Source organism: Macaca mulatta, chromosome 12, assembly GCF_049350105.2.
Source record: "Macaca mulatta isolate MMU2019108-1 chromosome 12, T2T-MMU8v2.0, whole genome shotgun sequence".
NCBI lineage: Eukaryota > Metazoa > Chordata > Mammalia > Primates > Cercopithecidae > Macaca > Macaca mulatta.
In genome coordinates, this window is record NC_133417.1 from 141,585,729 (window position 1) to 141,603,474 (window position 17,746).

The 17,746-nt window shown below is 49.1% G+C and overlaps 1 protein-coding gene and 1 long non-coding RNA gene across 5 annotated transcripts in view; one reads left to right on the plus strand and one right to left on the minus strand.

Moving 5' to 3' along the window:
• LOC114671449 (uncharacterized) overlaps positions 1 to 17,746 on the plus strand; it is a 107,004-nt gene that overhangs the window by 84,937 nt on the left and 4,321 nt on the right. The window lies entirely within an intron of this gene.
• The window catches only part of IQCA1 (IQ motif containing with AAA domain 1), a 166,314-nt gene that overhangs the window by 5,760 nt on the left and 142,808 nt on the right, over positions 1 to 17,746 (minus strand). For all 4 annotated transcript variants that reach the window (XM_077957952.1, XM_015111399.3, XM_015111398.3 and 1 more), the window contains 3 exons: positions 14,928 to 15,014; positions 8,548 to 8,725; positions 1,427 to 1,665 (listed from right to left, as the gene is read on the minus strand). In XM_077957952.1, coding sequence (XP_077814078.1) covers positions 1,427 to 1,665; positions 8,548 to 8,725; positions 14,928 to 15,014 — 504 coding nt within the window. The remainder of the gene's footprint in view (positions 1 to 1,426; positions 1,666 to 8,547; positions 8,726 to 14,927; positions 15,015 to 17,746) is intronic.

The following is a 17,746-nucleotide window of genomic DNA, read 5'->3' on the forward strand; positions in this document are numbered from 1 at the left end:
TTCTAGAGATTACTTTGGAAAGTTAAAGGCTCAGCCATGAGAAAGGATAGGCTTCCACACCCTATCATCTAACTTCTCAAAATAAGGAGGAAAATTAGTATTTTAGAAAGGAGAAAAAAATTGGGAATTTCGGAAAAGAATATGGAGGTATCATTTGAAGAGGATAATATCAGCAATTATGAACAGGTTTAAACAGTTAATGAGAATATGTTAATAATTCAAATGCTTGGTAAACACTCAGCTAGAGTTAAATCTTTTTTTCTGCCTTGCTAGAGCAGGGGTCAGCAAAATATGGCCGATGGGCCAAATTTGGCCTGTTGTCTGTTTTTGCAAATAAAGTTTTATTGGAACCCAGCCATACGCATTCATTTCTGTATTGTGTATGGATGCTTTTGTACTCTGATGCACAACTGAATACCTGTGATAGAGACTGCATGGCTCTCAAAGCCTAAAATACTTACTATCTGGACCTTTATGGAAAAAGATTGCCAACTCCTGTGCTAGACCATTATTGCTGAAATCATTATTGTGACTATTTTTCACCTTTCTAATGCTTCACTGAAGAATTAGGGGCAAACCAGGAGGGAATCATAGTTTTAGATTTGCTGGAGAAGTGATGTGTCGCAGAGGGAGATTTTCCTGATGTGAAGCAGGCTCCCAGAGATGGGCTCAGATGAGAATTTCAATGCCCCTTCTGGTGACCGCACAGCCGATACTGTGGTGGCCTTCAATTGCATGCATATAATCTTCTCTTACCTTTGGAGTTGGCCAGGGAAAACTTCCTTCAGAAAGACAACACCACTGTATTTATTTTGGCTCAAAGGAGAGCAATCAGAGTTTGAGGAGTGCCCACTGGCCTGGGCACTCCTCCTATAAGAGAGGGTGTTGGAAGAAATAATTCTCAAAGTTTCCTTCAGATCCAGAAATTTCTGCGAATAGGTCAGAATGTATTCAAACATTGGAAACTAAATTTTGATGAGTTATCTTGTGGCTTCCTATTGCAAATGAACTGAAACTAAAAAACAAAGTGTTCCATGACAATTTTGGGCCCCAAACAGCATTGGCTTGAACTATCCTATTTGGGGAATGATTTCTCTATGCAAAACTTATTCCATAATACCAAATAGGAATTAAAAACCAAAATAAGTATATGTGCCTATGTGAATCCAATAGTTTTGAAGTTGCTACTCAATTCTGCAATTTGGCTGTTAATATATAAGGCCACACACCATGATTCTCCTGAAATTTGGAAGACACATGCTTTACTGCCAAAACCCCAAAGATTTTGTCATCCAAAATTTTAGGTTTCCAAATGTCATTGTATATGGCAGAGTTCTAATTCATGAAACCCATGGAACTCCAGAGGGAGGAGGCAGTGTGAGGAGTGTTTGCTGCTAAGATTTGGTCATGAGGGTGTTCCATTTACCTTAAAGCTCTCTTCTTCCTCTTTGTACACCGGATCCATGCTGGTTATCGCGGTAATAAACTCAACTGCAGTGAGAGGTTTATGAATTTGCCGCCGGATTCTCTGATCTGTGAGCACAGCTTTAACCACTTTGACGATATGTCCTTGGGTGAAGCCGTCAGTGACCTTCGCCAGGCAGCTGACATTCAAGGCACTGGTGAGGACTCCTCCATTGCGTTCAATGATTTGTTTCCACAGAACTGTTGTATCCAGAAAAGACACAGAGAACAGGGGTTACCACTGAGAATCAGTGCCAGTTTCCCTCTCGGTTGAAAGTTGCATCTCATCAAGAAAGGAACACACAAAAGTCTACTCTAACTTATTTGTAACTCAAATGAACCAAAGCCAAGTAACTAAATGCTTTCCTCTAAAGAATTTTCAACCATAAGCCATACATATCAATGACCCTGAGGTCTACAGATCTACAAGTGCCCTGCAAATTAACAAGGAAAAACACCAGCAGTATAGTTTTAATGTGGTACCTGTAAAGATGTTGACAATCTTTCAACATTTGAAATTTTCATAGGGTGTATAATGGCATCTCTTCTCATCAGAATATTGTATTTCCCAAGTAATTTGGATAAGGAGTTTAACTTATTTTTTTAGATGTAAAGTTAATATCTCATATTATTTTTACATCTGGAATCAGAATGCAGATTCCAATTTTCATCAGCTACTGCCAGGGTCAGTTCCCTTTCAGTGGAAGACACTGTATTACACATTGTATTAAATAGAGCAATTTGACCCTTATTCTTTCCCCCTCAGCAACTGTAAACACGCACTGGTTGACTAGAGTCCTTCAGATGAGGGCCTGGGTGTTCTCTGGTTTGTGGGACCTGGAGTAAATGAGATATTTCAATCTGAACACAGGGGTGCTGTGAAAATGAATTATGAAATAATTCTGGGTGCTTAACTTTAGAGATGGAATGAACTCCTGTACAATCCTTAAAATCATTCTGTATTTGGAGAATTAACTCTATTCTGTAAAGGGAACACAAGGGAAGTAAAGGAGACTTGCTGTAACTTATTTAATTATATCCAGACAGTGGAGAAGGGTGAAGGGTGTTTACAAGAGCATCTGTCAGTCTCAGCACTGGGATAATCTGGTCAAATATCTCTAAACCATTTTGAGTTTACTTGAGGAACACTTGAAACCATTTTTAAAAAATGTCAATGACTACCTGATCTGAGCATTGTCAGGCCTGGTAAGGGGTTAATTCTGAGTCTGTTAAATGACTACATCATACAAGTATGTTGATCCAAAAATGGCTGATAAAAGGAAAAGGTCTACTTACTGTAAAGGAATACAATGGCTTATAATGTAACTATGAACCATGCTGGAGAATCTGGCTTTTGGGCTGTGAGCTATTCCAGCAGTTCACTCCCACTGTCCTCTTTTGGGGGGTCCTTGGCCCTGTGGGTGAGCTGAGCTGCTGGGAAAGGGTGAACTGTACCTCGGGGCCTGCCAGTTTCTCTGAGCTGTGGAGGCTCAGGCATCCAGGGTTTGGAGACCTGCAGTGAAACCAAGGAGGGCCACAAGGACCCCAAACTGGCCTAAAGGATCATCAGATCCCCAATCTACTCTGCTCCTTCCTTGGTGGGTTTCTTTGAGTTTGAGCCCCAAACTAGTCTTATCTGTAAAACAGGCGTAGAAGGATTGACTTCTCAGTGCTGCTGTGAAAAACAAGCCCAACAGTGTTTATAAAGCACTCGGAAGTGCAGCAGCCCGGCATGTGGTGGGGACTTGACTTTCTGTAGCTACGTTACTGTTGTTATTACAATAACAATGATTGTTCATTCCATCTTGCACTGAAGTTTCCTAACCCTCATTAAAACATCAACTACAAAAGACAACATAAAATAAGCTACAGAGTGTTTCAAAGCCTGTTTGTGTAGGGATGGATGGCAGCAGGTGAAGACTATCCTTATCCAAATATAACTGTTGCAGAGTTAGAGATAAGAAAACATAACCCACAGTAAAAATGATCAACAACAACACCTAGCCCACATCTTCACTTGAGATCCGGCGTGTCTGCTCGTCACATTTATAACATCTAAACAAAGTACCAGCGGGTCTGAGTGGTGACTCTGGAAGCTGAGAAGGGAACACGATTTATGGGAGAGTCACAGGTAAGGCCCCAAAAGCTGAAGTCGACATCCCAGGCTGGGTTGCACGCTTGCGGACTCAGTTCTGGGCTAGCAGGAGCAAAATTCCTACCTGTGGTGCCAAAGGGAACCATCAGTGGGAAAGGGTGAGGGCCACGTGCTCCCTGGCAACCAATAACTCTCTCCCTGGCTTCTCTGTGAGGTCACAACAGTCACAATCTTGGAAGTTTTCTGCCCAAATCATCCAACCTTTTTGCAGGAGTGATCACATGATGAGTAGAGATGCATTAGTAACGGAGTACAGTTACTGTACTGGGAAACGGTGAACTGTACCGTGGGGCCTGTCAGTTCCTCCAAGCTGTGGACGACTAGGCATCAAGGCTTTGGAGACCTGCAGTGAGACCAACAAGGGCCAGAGGGACATGTAAACCCGCTGCTGCCCATTTAAAGTGTAGGATACTTGGTATTCACGGAGAGTTTCGGTCAAGATTCCTCTCAATACATGACTCCTTGGTTGCTCTCCATAGATCACCATTTTTACTGGAGTTGCAGCAAGAGAGATCTGTGAAGCAGTCCCAGCTGTGGTGGGACCTGCCCACCTGCCCGCTCATCTGAAGACCCAGAGAAGGGGATGCAAAACCAGGCTTGGCTTCCTTCCTGCAGCTGATGAACTTGAGCTGTTGGTCTTTCAAAGAATTGCTTCTATTGCTTTTACACAACCACCCACTCATGGGTTCTTGGCCCTTAAATAGCTGCTCTGGGGCCCACGGTGGTGTCAGGTGTGGCGGGAGGCACAGCACGGTGGGCTGGGTGGAGACTGGAGCTGGCAGTGAGCATGGGAGCCCCAGAGGCTGTGGGGTCTCTGGTCTAGGAGTGCAGTGGGGAGCACAGATGCACTGCAGTCTTGGGGTGTGGTGAAGGCTGTGTTGGTGAGGACTGAGGCTGGGGCCCCAGAGTGTTGAGGGCAGTGGAGGGGCTCTCCAGGCCGAGTGCTGAATTTTGCTTTGGTCTCTTGGATGCAAAAGGCTCCTCACATCTTCAGACCAATCTACATTCTCTTTCCCTTCTTTGGATGAAAGCATCTGGCCTTTGGCTCCCCTTCATCTGCTGTCGACATTCCCAGTGGATTCTGTCTTGGCTGGCGCTCGAGATGACGCAGTCTCTGAACATTCATTTTTATTTGGGGTTTTCCAAACGCCTGAGAGGTGAATAATGTGATATGGGTGAGCTTCTGACCCTCTGAAGCCTGGAATTGCAGAAAAGGCTAAAGACAAATCCTGGACCCATCTGACCAGACACTGGGTCCGGGTGGGCCTGTGATGAATTGGGTTATTAGCGAAATTGACCCCAGGGAGAGAGGCAAGAGGAGGAGGGCACTGGGAATGTGGAGAAAAGGAAGCCCGAAGGGATTTCTGGGGACCAGACAGGGCATCCATCAGCCTGGGGGGTGGATTTTCTTTGCAGAGACAGCTTGGTTTGGGGGGAAAAAGGAGAGATTGAATGACGTTTGGTGAACCTGAGGGCTGCGTTTCCTCCACAGATCCGCCCTTCACTTCTCAGCACTGTCTGTCCCCACATGGCCTGGAGGAATTTGAGGAGTGGGGCCGTGGGGACTGTCGCACACCTTCGAGCTCCATTGCGGGTGGAGAGATGGCCAAGCCGCCGTCCATGCTACGGATTGGCAGCCCTTGCTTTATGGACTGGAAGAGACCACTTTTGATCGCCACAAAGATAAGAACAGTCTTTCTCTAAGACAGATGTCCCAGCCACTGTGGCTATGAAAACTTCAAGGTCACTGGAGGAAATGCTGGACGAGGGGCAATGATGTCAGCCAGAATGGTGGCCTGAACACATCACTCCCCAAGACAGAAATATTGAGGAGCATGTGCTTCAGTGGACAGAACCCAGGGTCTGAGAGCAGTGTCTGGTGCAGCTTTATCATCTGCCCATAGGTGGAGGGACGCTTTCTCTCCTTCCTCTCCCATCACGATGCTGTGAGGAGATTCAGGTAGGAATCTGTAGTGTGATTTGAATCCTAAAGGATGCGTGGTGTTTTATCAAAAGAACAAAATTGCCAGCCATCCATCAATAGCTTCATTTTTAAAGGGCCTATAGTTTTGTCAAACAATAAAAACCATTCTGTTCAGAGTCCAGAATAATGCTCCAGCCCCTTTGAATTAATAATACCCCACCTTATTCCATTAACATAGCTTAAAATATAGACACAATACAAAAAAGGAAGAAAAAAAGAAGAGTGCATGAGAGGAGAGAGGGGTAGCCCTGCTAAGGTCAGGGGCGTGGAATCTCCGGCATCGGCTGTGTGGGCTGCGGCGAGACTGTGTGCCCGCCCGTCTCGTGCTGTCTTCTTTCTTGGCTGGACAGCCCTACCCCCTTCATCCATATTTTTCATTCTGGCCAATGTGATCTGCCTGAAGGAAACATTGGCCTCTTCTGGGTCTAGTCCTTAAGATCTCCTGTGACTCCTCCATCCTGTCTTCCCTTGCTTCTTTTGATGCTGGCTGGGTGCAAAGGGTTCGTGGCGGGGGCATTTTGAGGCCCTAAAAGATGAAGAAGGCACTAGACGGATGCAGAAATAGCTGGGCCTAAAGTCTTCCTGTATTTTGTGTATAACATTGATTTAGAAAGCCAGGATCACAATTTATCGGCCAGGCACAGTGGCTTATGCCTGTAATCCCAGCACTTGGGGAGGCTGAGGCGGGCAGATCACGAGGCCAACAGATCAAGGCCATCCTGGCTAACACGATGAAACCCCGTCTCTACTAAGAATACAAAAAAAATTAGCTGGGCGTGGTGGCGGGCACCTGTAGTCCCAGCTAACTGGGAGGCTGAGGCAGGAGAATGGCGTGAACCCAGGAAGCGGAGCTTGCAGTGAGCCGAGATCGCGCCACGGCACTTCAGTCTGGGTGACAGAGCAAGACTCCGTCTCAAAAAAAAAAAAAAAAAAAAAAAAAAAGCCAGGATCACAATTTATCAAGATGGAAATAAGCACATGTTGCAAACACAGTGGCTAAGAAGCTAGTCGTTTATAGCATGTGGAGAGTAGGGGGTTGTTCTTTTAGCAAAGAAAATTGAGCAGCAACTTATGAACAGCCAGAGAGGACCATACGTGTCCTCTGCTTTGCAGTGCTCATGTGATTGAAGAAGGAAGAACAGAAACCAAGTCTGACCTAATCACTGTATTACTATCATTCATGCTGACCACCACTGCCACTGCCACCACGGCCACCACCACTGCCACCACGGCCACCACCACTGCCACCAGCACCTCGACTGCTCCTGCCACTGACCGTCCTCATCTCCAGTGTCAAATGTGACCTTTGCCACCATTCCCAACACCCTCCCCAGAGCCACCCACACTGCCACCAACACAGCCACCCCATCTCTGCCTCCTCAGCATCATTCCACACTGCCTCCACCCCTACTGCCAGCAAGCACTTCTGTCTCCATTAGCACATGCTGTCACCTCCGGCCAACCCCCTCCACCATCTCTAACACCGACAGCGCCATTGCCATCTCACCTCCAAGTCCTCACTGCTCCCCCACCAGTGCAGTGTTACGGTGGCCCCGCCACGAGCCACCCCTGTGCATTCACACCCGTGTGTCCCCGGCCGCCCTGGAATCTAGGCTGGCCCTGTGCCTTCCTCTTGACCAGCAGAGGGTGGAGATGGTCACTCTGTGGCTTGTGAGGCTGGGTCACAAGAATCCTTTCAGCTACTGCCCCAACTTCTTGAAACATGTGCTCATGAGATAACTCCTCGTGGGACCCAGCTGCCGGGTGTGAGAAGCTGCACCGGGCCAGGTGCAGCCTGTCCGGTCGACATAGGTCCTGCTCAGTGCCCATGATGGCAGCAGCAACTCCAGTCACATGCGCGAGTGATCCTGGGTATCCACACTGCCCAGTCTCCAGACGAAGGAGCCTCAACTTTCATGTGACTCTCACGTCATGAGGTACATTAAGGAGAACGCCCCAGCTCTGCCCAGACAACCGTTGGAAGGAAGCACACAGTGGAATAATGTGCTGTTTGAGCCTTCAGGGAGGTTTTCACACAGCACTAGATAACGGAACGGCCGCCAGTACTCTCCTCAGCTTCCCTTGCCATTCGCCATTCCCTCCTCCTGCCCAGCCCACGCCACCCTCTTCTCTTCCTCTACCTCCACCACCACTGCTGCCAACACCCTTTCTCTCTGGGGGCCACATGAGGCCAGGTGCTCTGCTAACACCTCGTGAGTGCCACAGCAGCCCTGTGGTGTGAACCGTTCTCCTGCTTCACAGATGAGAAGATGGAGGCTCAGAAGGTGACCGACTTGTCAGGGTCACCCAGCTATGCAGGGGCAGAACCAGGATTCTGAGCCAGGAGTCCGGAGAGCCCCAACCCAGGCTCCTCCCCGCTCCACTGCTTTGCCTCCCAGGGGCCCTTTTTTTGTGTCATTCCCATTAAAAAACATGTTTCAAAAGTAGTGGATTTTGAATCTATTTAAGGAGAAAGAATTGAAAAAGTAAGCTCTCCTTGTATTTTAATGTTCATTTTAAGTAAATCATCATGCAACTGGACTTTGAGACTGGAAGAAAAAAAAAAAAACCTAACCCGGTGAAAAGAAACTACGCTCTATGAGGAAAACACCATCACCATGGGTGCAAGGTGAGTGATCCTATCTACCTGTCCCAAGAAGAATCAGTACCCACAAGGCTTTTGTCACTGTCAGGGCCAGAAATCATAATCCTCGTCCAGTTTCCTTTTGTCTTGGGTAGAGAGAAATAAGCTAAGAACAGAATGTGGCCTAGTGGTTTACATCTGCAGCACGTGCTCTGTGTTGGATGCAGGTGCACTCACCCCACCGGGTGCAGGCTCCCCTCATCTGGGGCACACTGGGTCCAAGGGCCACCCTCCTGGCAAGCACACAGCGGACAGCCCAGCCTCAGCTACCATGCATGGGAAGGCGCTGGGGGTACTTGCCGTATCTGGAAGCATAGTCTGGTCTAGGCACCAAAATAATTTTCTGGTAAACTCTGCAGAAAGGTTGGAGTTCAGCATCGAAGGGACGCCGTGTGGTCCCCACAATCAGAATCCGGTCATCTGGTTTCAGGAGTTTCAGGATTTGGGGAAGGTGTCTTTTCAGGCGTTTAGGTTCATTCTGGGAGAGAGAGAGGAAAAAAAATGGGTCCACATACAGAAAAAAAGAATGAAAAAATGAAAGAAAATTTACTTAGAATGTGTTGCAGCATCGTTTGTTAAAGTGATTGCAAAGCTCTGACAAATACAATTTCTTAAGGTTTATCCTGGGATAGGTCTTGGAATGTGCTTCCTAGCATGACCCAGTGGATTTTAATTGTCAGTGTTTCCTTTCCTCAACCTCTGGTGTCCAGATTTAGAGGGTGGGAAGGAAGGAAGCACCTTGACCCTAGGAATGGGAAGTGGTGGCTGATTTACAAATGGAAGGAAGCTCACTGGGACTTGTAATGAGCTGTGGTGCTCCCATTTTCCTGAGTTGTTTGGAAGCTGGACACAAGACTTCCTTTGCCGATTGCTGAAACAATGAAGAGCCCAGCTCCTGCATCTCATGTCTGAAAAATACCTGGTTACATAAGATTGTGAAACTTATCTCTCTGAAGCAGTTGGGAAATAGTTTGAACCTGAATTATTTTAGTATAATCTCAGCACTAATGAGGGAGAGGAACGAACGAGGACAGGCTGGCTGTTCAGCACCCCAGGGAGGACGACTTCCAGCCTGTGGGAGTCAGATCTGACCATGTTGCCATGGGCAACAGCCTGGCCGCCAGTCAACCTCGCCCCCAGTGCTGACAGCAAAGAGGAAGCTTCGGAAGGAGGAGCACACCAGGGGCAATGGTGAGAGCCTCTGCAGAGACTTCCCAAGCACAGTCGAGGCCATTTTTGCTCCCATTTGGCTGATGGCTAATGATGTTCCTGCATCTTTTCATGTGCTTATTGGTCATTTGTGTATCTTATTTGGAAAAATGTGTATTTAGATTGTTGGCCCACTTTAAAAGTTGGGTTATTTGTCTTTTTAATTATTGAGTTGTAAGGGTTCTTTGTAGGTTCTATTAATAGATAGAAAACCCTCAATATTACATGGTTTGCAAACATTTTCTCCTGTTCTGTGGGTTGTCTTTTCACTTTCTTGAGGATGTCCTTTGCAGCAAAAAAGTTTTTAATTTTGATGAGGTGCAGTTTTTCTTTTGTGGCCTGTGCTTTTGGTGTCATATCTAAGGAACCACTGCCTAATCTAAGGTCACAAAATTTATGCCTATATTTTCTTTTAAGATTGTTCTAGTTTTAGCCCTTATTTTTAGGTCTTTGATACATTATGGGTTGATTTTTGTATATGGTGTGAGGTAAGGGTCCAACTCTTTCTTTTGCAGGTAGCAATCCAATAGTCCCAGCACCACTTATTGAAAAGATTATTCTTTCTGCATTGAATTGTCTTTGCACCTTTGTCAAAATGAACTGTAATATAAGGCTTTATTACTGGATTCTTGATTGTGATCCACTGATCTATGTCTCTTCTTAGGCCAGTACCATACTGTCTTGATTGTTGTAGGTCTGTGGTAAGTTGGAAAATGAAATTGGGACATGTGAATCCCCCAACTTAATTTTTCTTTTGAAGAATGTTTTGGCTGGATCTCTTGAATTTCTGGATGAATTTTAGGATCAGTTACCAATTTCTGCAAATAAGCCAGCTATTTCATGGGAATTGCATTGAATATGTAGGCCAATTTGGGAATTATTACCATCTTAACAAGATTAAGTCTTTCAACCAATGAATACAAATGTCTTTCCATTTATTTACGCTTCCTTTATATTTTTCAACAATGTTGTTATAGTTTTCAGAAAAGTCTTGCACTTCTCATGTCAAAGAACTTTGTGAGAATAATTTCTTTTATTTTTGAGACAGAGTCTCGCTGTGTCATCCAGGCTGGAGTGCAGTTGCACAATCTCTGCTCATTGCAATCACCACCTCCCGGGTTCAAGTGATTCTTGTGCCTCCTGAGTAGCTGGGATTGCAGGTACGCACCACCCATGCCCGGCTCATTTTTGTATTTTTAGTAGAGACAAGGTTTTGCCTTGTTGGCCAGGCTAGTCTCGAACTTCTGACCTTAAGTGATCTGCCTGCCTCGGTCTCCCAAAGTGCTGGGATTACAAGTGTGAGCCACCGTGCCCAGCCCTAAGAACTTTGTGAGAACAATTTCTATAGAGTGGTGGGGGCAGCAAGCTGATGGCGGTGGGTTGAGGGGTGAGACTCGCCTTTAAGGAACAAAGCAGGTGGTGGCAGTGACTGGGCATGTGGGGTGCACATATGAGCTGCCCAAAGAACAATGGAAGTAGGACTGATCTGAGGGTCCTGGTGAGGCTGGAGACTGAGAATCCATGGGGCTAGAGACACACCTGCATGGTCTGTGCCCATCCTCAGCAACCCAGTTGCCATGGTGATGGCAGTGTGATCCCTGCCCTTTCTGAGGCAGGACATGATACTGCTACCTTTGTGTCCTGAAATGGCAGGGACGTTTGAAATGAATCAGCCTATTTGGCTAACAAACATTTATCCTGGGCAATGTCCAGAGTGACATCCTTGCTGACGGTGAGGTGCAGTCCCATGAAGAGGGGACAGAAATGGGTGTGTCATTCAATTGGTAGTTCCCCTACACTCAGACCACCCCTGTTCCAGTGCAGAGCTGTCCATTATGCACGAGACCTGTGCACTCATCAATCATGCCAGCAAACCACCCCACAGTCACCTGGCCACCTCCAAAACCGCCGCCCCTACCGCGGGGCCTGCCAGTCCCTCACAACTGTATTTCTTTGGGCAATTTCAAATTAGTGGCTAGCATCCACGCAGCAATTTCAATTTGCTATTCTGCAGTTAGCTCCACAAAACAACCGCCACAGCCAGCCCCCAGAAAGCAGCAATTCCTTGGTGGAGGCACTATCGTGATGTCAGGGAGGCGCTTGCTAGATGAAGTAACAAAGGGTAATGGGGCAGAAAATGCAGGAGCAGCCTGTGCGCCTCATTCTTTACCGCCTTCGCCTCAGACACAAACAACTGACTGAGTGCACTCGAGGCGCAGATGGGAGGGGACACTGCTCTCCTTCTAGGAGGAGGAGAAAGGGAGCGGGCCTGGTCCAGGTGTCTGCCGGGGGCAGGGGTGTGTTTGTAAAAGTGGCAGGGGTTGGGGGGGCGCCTACTTGGAGTTTGCACTTTGCTGAAATTCTAGAGGTGTGAGGGCTTCTCTCAAAGGTTGCTGAGGACAGTGAGAGGGGAACAGGAGTGTGGGCAGGAGGACAGAGAATTCCAGAGTAGGGCCCATTTGGTTCTAAGACAAGAGGGCCCCAAAGGCAGGTTTTGGGATGATGTTTAGAGCAGCCCCAGGGCTGAGAGGGCTGCAGGGATGCGGTGTGGTTTAGGTGCACCAGGAGGGCTGACCGTATGGGCAGAAGGCGAAGCTGGTGGTTTGCCCTCGGTGTCTTCCAGCCCGTGCTGTGCATGGGGGGGAGAAGGTCCTGGCCTCTGCATTCTGGCAACCTTGTTTCTGAATCCCAGCATGAGCCCTGAGCAGCTGTGTGCCTTCTGGGAGCCTTTGTTCTCTTTTGTGACACAGAGAAAACAATGCCTTCCTCTCAGGGTTGCTGGGAGTTTCCCTGACATATGTATTGTGCTTGGGAAAGAGGAGGTATTCAATCCACGCCCCCCACCACCGCCGGGGTCCTCCTTTTCCTGTCCGCAGCAGTGTCCCTGCACTCGCGAAGTTTGGCTTCCATGCTCGGGAGGCGTCACTGGTCTTCGCCATGCCCCATCCCCAGGGGGAACTTCCTGCCTCTGACTGTGGGAGGGGCCTCACCCCAAAGGCAGAGGTGCTGGAGGGTGCCTTCAGTCACTGGATTTTCAAGGGGATTTCCCGGAATCCCTTAACCCCAGGGCAAGGTCGGCCCTGCTGCCTGTATGGCGGCTGTAGCTGGTGGAGTGCCAGCCTCCTGGATGTTCTTCTTTGTGCCTCTGTGCCCTTGGGATCAGGGCAGTCTTTGGGACAGAGGCCAGGGCAGGTGGGAGGAAGGACACTGGGCTCCCTAGGTGGCTGAGTGACGCAATGAGGAGCCAGTTACAGTGCCTCCTGGGCTCCTCTTGCCTGTGGATGCCTCTGCTGCCCTTGGCTTTTGGTCACCTTCAGAATGTGGACGTCCAGTGCTCATGGCTACCTGGGGCCCTAGTGGCTGAGGATCTTGGATGAGACAGAGTCTCAGAGGCTGGGAGGCTGGGAAGGACAGCAGGACTGGCCCAGTCATGGCCCTGGAAACGCGGGAAGGCAGCAGGAACTCTGCAACCCTGCTCCCTGAGGGCAGGCCCCGCAATGCTATCACTGCATGGTGCAGGCCGAGTGGAGCTGGAGTTCCGTGTAGAGCTGGGCATGCACAAGCAATGGTTTCCTCCCCCGCCCCTCTCCTGCTGCAGCACTGGAGCCAGGGGTGGAAATACTGGGGGTGGGGGGTGGAGGATGGTGTTCATGCCTCTTGCAGCTCTGAGTCTGGGGTGGCTCAGGTCCCCTGGTCGGCCTTGCAGATGCTCAGGAAGCTGGGGTGCCCTTTGGCTTGCAGTCCCCTAGGACTTATCCCAGGATGTGACTCCTGGTCCTCAGTGCAGTTGACCTCCCCAACAGACGACGGACTCCTCTAATGGGAAGGGAACCGAGAAAACGTCCAATTCGTCCACAACAAAGACCATGCCTCCGGTGGCCTTCATTTCCTACAGGGACAAAGCGAGGCATGGGCAGGGTTTGCGCGAATCAGGGACGGTGCTGAGAGGTTCGCTCTGTGTCAGCAGCAAAAGGGCTGATTCAGGGCAGGGTTCTGCAGGCTCGGCTGCTGCTTCATGGCTTTCCGTTCCCTCCTCAGCGGGCCTCCTTCCCCTCACATCCACTCCCTTTATGCGAGGGTGTCTACAGGGCCTATATTTCATTCCCTGCCTCCAGCTTTCTCTCAAAGGCCCCCTCTCAGCACTCCTTCCCCAGTGCTCCTCTGGCTCTCTCAGGAGGAACATTCCCATTCCCTTTGCTCTCCGAGACTCAGACGTGCAGTGAGCAGACAGCCGCAAGCACTGATGGCAAGCCCAGGGCACTGTGGGAGAATGCAGGGGGCTGCATGAACTCGGAGTCCGCGCAGGCTAAAATGCTTTCATTTAATAGTAAAGGAAGCGGAGGCTCAGAGAGGTTAAGTTACCTGTTTAAGGACACACAGCCAGCTGTGTGAATGCTGTGCATGGCTGGCGTGAGTTCCAGGCCAGTGTCTTCCATTCCCCAGGCTGATGTGTGGCGGGAGAGGGAATAGCCCCTGCCCATGAATGAGCCAGGTTTCTGATAACTCCAGGTGTGTGACACCTGGGACGAAACACTGCCCTACATTTCTCTTAGACGTGGGACCTGGTGGAGAGCCCCGTCATTCCTGCCATCCATTTTGCATAACTACTTGCGGACCTTTTCAAGTTTTTATGCAATGCAGCAACTTCGCCAGCAGAGGGAGCGAACTACTAGAATCCCAGATTAAATAATAAATGAGTTCTCTGAACACTTTCTGAAATGACAGGGCAATCAAGGCTCATTTGGGGAAGAAAAGATTGAGCTTCCACTCTTTATCCAAATCATCTCTACCTGCGAAAAGTGATGTATAATACATAAGGATCAAAAGTGATTAAAATCCTTATGAATTTAATCAGAAATTCACAGTTAACCACTATTTGCTTTGGTGCAAATTGATGTGGAATAACAATCTCGTGTATCTGCACATTTTTTTTTTAACTTGTGGGAAATTTGCTGGTGATTTGTGGGGGGAAGTGGTGGGTCGGGGGGACCATTGAAAGGAGAGAAAAGAAGGAAGGAAGCAATTGAAACAGGACTCCCTGGAGGCCCCGAATGCTGTGCACTTAGCAGTTCTGTTGAGGGTCTTTGTTCATAAATTTTGGGTCTTTTGCTATTTATTATGATGAACAATAGGAAATCCTAATAATAACTCCTATGTGTGCCATTTGCTTTAACTGAGCAGAGTTCTCTAAATTGTTTGTTACCTCTGAATCGTATGTTTGGGTGGAAAATCCCTCTCCCCTTTCTTCCACGCTTTCTTTCCTTTCCTTCCAAACTATGCCTCATAAAGTCAGACCACAGAACCCTTTCAAATACAGAGAGGACAGACAGACAGAGACCACTACAGAGAGCCTCTGTGTTTCCTTACTTGCTTGAAAAGGCAAGGCCTTCTCGAAAAGTAGAGGTAGGCCCTGGTAAGGGCCTCCTTTGGAGGAAAGAAAAGGCCAAAGTAAGGCATGAGAAAGTCCTCACCGTCTTTTCTGCGTTGGGAACTTTTTTGTAGAAAGTTTTTTCTGTGTCTTCAATCCACACCACGGAGGGCTGGAGCTGTCGAGCCACCTGCAGAGGAAAAGGCAGGGCCCTGCTTGTAAATGCACTTCCCTCTCAGGTGTGCAGAGCCCTGGTTGTAAATGTGCTTCCCTCTGGGGTGTGCAGAGCCCTGCTTGTAAATGCACTTCCCTCTCAGGTGTGCAGGGCCCTGCTTGTAAATGCACTTCCCTCTCAGGTATACAGAGCCCTGCTTGTAAATGCACTTCCCTCTCAGGTGTGCAGGGCCCTGCTTGTAAATGTGCTTCCCTCTGTGGTGTGCAGAGCCCTGGTTGTAAATGCCCTTTACTCTCAGGTGTACAGAGCCCTGGTTGTAAACATGCTTCCCTCTCAGGTATACAGAGCCCTGGTTGTAAATGCATTTCCTTCTGGGGTATGCGGAGCCCTGGTTGTAAATGCACTTCCTTCTGGGGTGTGCAGAGCCCTGGCTGCAAACCTGCTTCCCTCTGGGGTGTGCAGAGCGCTGGTTGTAAATGCACTTCCCTCTCAGGTGTGCAGAGCCCTGGTTGTAAATGTATTTCCCTCTGTGGTGTGCAGAGCCCTGGCTGTAAATGCACTTCCTTCTGGGGTGTGCAGAGCCCTGGTTGTAAATGCACTTCCTTCTGGGGTGTGCAGAGCCCTGGTTGTAAATGCACTTCCCTCTCAGGTGTGCATCTGCTCTCCCAGGAGCAGGGCGAGACGCTCCCTGTCCGGCTCCTCAGCTGTGCTGCACAGGCACAGGAATGTTCTGCAGCTGGAAACCTGCCCCACCACGTCCCCTCCTTCACAGCAGCAGAAGTCCCCCTCCCGCCCTAACCCCTCCTCTCTCAGTCCTGTTCTGACAGGCAGGACAAGCTTGAGGACAAACATTCTGCTCTAGGACCCCAACATCCTCTCAGTTTGGCTTGAAAGAAACCCCCAGTTTTCTGCTGAAAATGAATGGAGAACTGGGCCATGAGTTTTAATTACCGCCTCTGGCCGTTCCCAGGTTTATTCAAGTTTGCTTACCATGAGAAAAACCCGTTTCAGCACTCGGGCCCCCACAAGGCTATTTGTTCATCTCTGTTTGGCTGTGCCTTTGTGGCCCAGGCTCCCCCTGAAAGGCGGCTCCGAGCCCCTCTGGACAAGCAGGGCCTCACGACAGAGCTGGGATGGGACTTACCGTGGGCCCGTGAATAATTGCTGTACACCTAACAATCTCTTCAAAGCACCCCCATGATAGCGAAGTTCGGGTATTTTTGCAACAATTTGTGCTTTGTGTGAAATTGTGACAGATAAAAGCCGTGGTGAATACAGCGTTATGTACTCCTATTTTTATATTTCTTAAAACATCATTAAGGCAGCAGGCATGATTTTAAACCAAGACAGTCATTCAATGAGTGATGGAAAAATCACTAGGGACACTCCACTGTGTCTGCCTCCCCGTCATTATGTACGAAGTGGCAAGTCGGGGCTATAAAGCAGATTATGCACCTTCAAAGGCAGAAGTGGGCACTGATTGAACTGGATCCTTGCGCTGGCCCAACGCCTGGGCCGGCTGCATTCCCAGGCCCCAGCACACACGGACATTCAGAGAGAAAAGAGTGCCAGCCACAAACACTATTTGGTAGGTGTTGTTTTGCAGACCCAGAGTCACAGAATTTAGGAACTCAGAATCCCAAATTTTAATCCTGATCCCTGAGCCGGTGTGGTGTGATAACTGCAGTGAGTGAGCTGGCAGACGTGTGCCAGGCATCAGCCACCCATGTGCCCAGCATCACACATGGCCAGAGCCAGCACACACCTGGCTCTGTCTCCTCCTGGAGGCCTTCGCACATGTGGAATAACCTGCTCATCTCATCTGAACCCTACGAAGCAGGAACCACTGGTATCATCCCTGTTTGCAGACGAGGAAACCGAGGCTTGCAGACGTTAAGTGACGGCCCTGGTCACACAGGTCCAGTGTGGCAGCAGCAGGACTGGAGGCCAGGCTGGGGGCTGGACTCTGTGCTGGCACCTAAGGCAGCCTCCATGGGTTCCCTCATCTACTCTCACCACCACTGTGAGGGGCCAGCCCTAGGACCTCTGCTTCGGAGCTGAGAACTGAGGCCCCAGAGATGAGTAGGTGGTCATGTTACAGTGGGGAGCTAGTCGGGCATGAGCAGGGCAGGAGAGGGCTCCTTCCAATACATACACACACCAGCAATGTCAAGTGACCATCCCATGACGGGTAGGAGGTTGTTTACTGTCTCTATAATAATCATTGGTCACAGCCTGCACTAGCGAAAGGCAGTCTCCCGATAAACAGAAACACCGGAAGCTGGCGATCAGCAGCTTCCCAATAAGATCTCAGGGGTTGGGCCAGTGGGTTCAAGCATGCGCATTAAGAGGCAAAATGGTGGCGTTTAAGTGGTCTAGGACCTTCCAGGGACATTCGACTGGTAAGGGAAGAACGTCTCAAGTGAGCATGTGCATAGCTCCAGTAAACACACTGCGCATGCTCCCTCCCGGCCACTGTGCATGCGCACAGCACACCCCAAGGGAAGAATCAGGGGAGAAGGGGCGAAAGACCCCAGAAGCACGCCAACATATAAAACCCAGGCTGGAGTGCAGTGGCGCGATCTTGGCTGACTGCAACCGCTGCCTCCTGGGCTCAAGCGATTCTCCTGCCTCAGCCTTCCGAGTAGCTGGGTTTACAGGGGCGTGCCACCACGCCTGGCTAGTTTTTGTAGAGACGGGGGTTTCACCACTTTGGCCAGGCTGGTCTTGAACTCGTGACCTCAAGT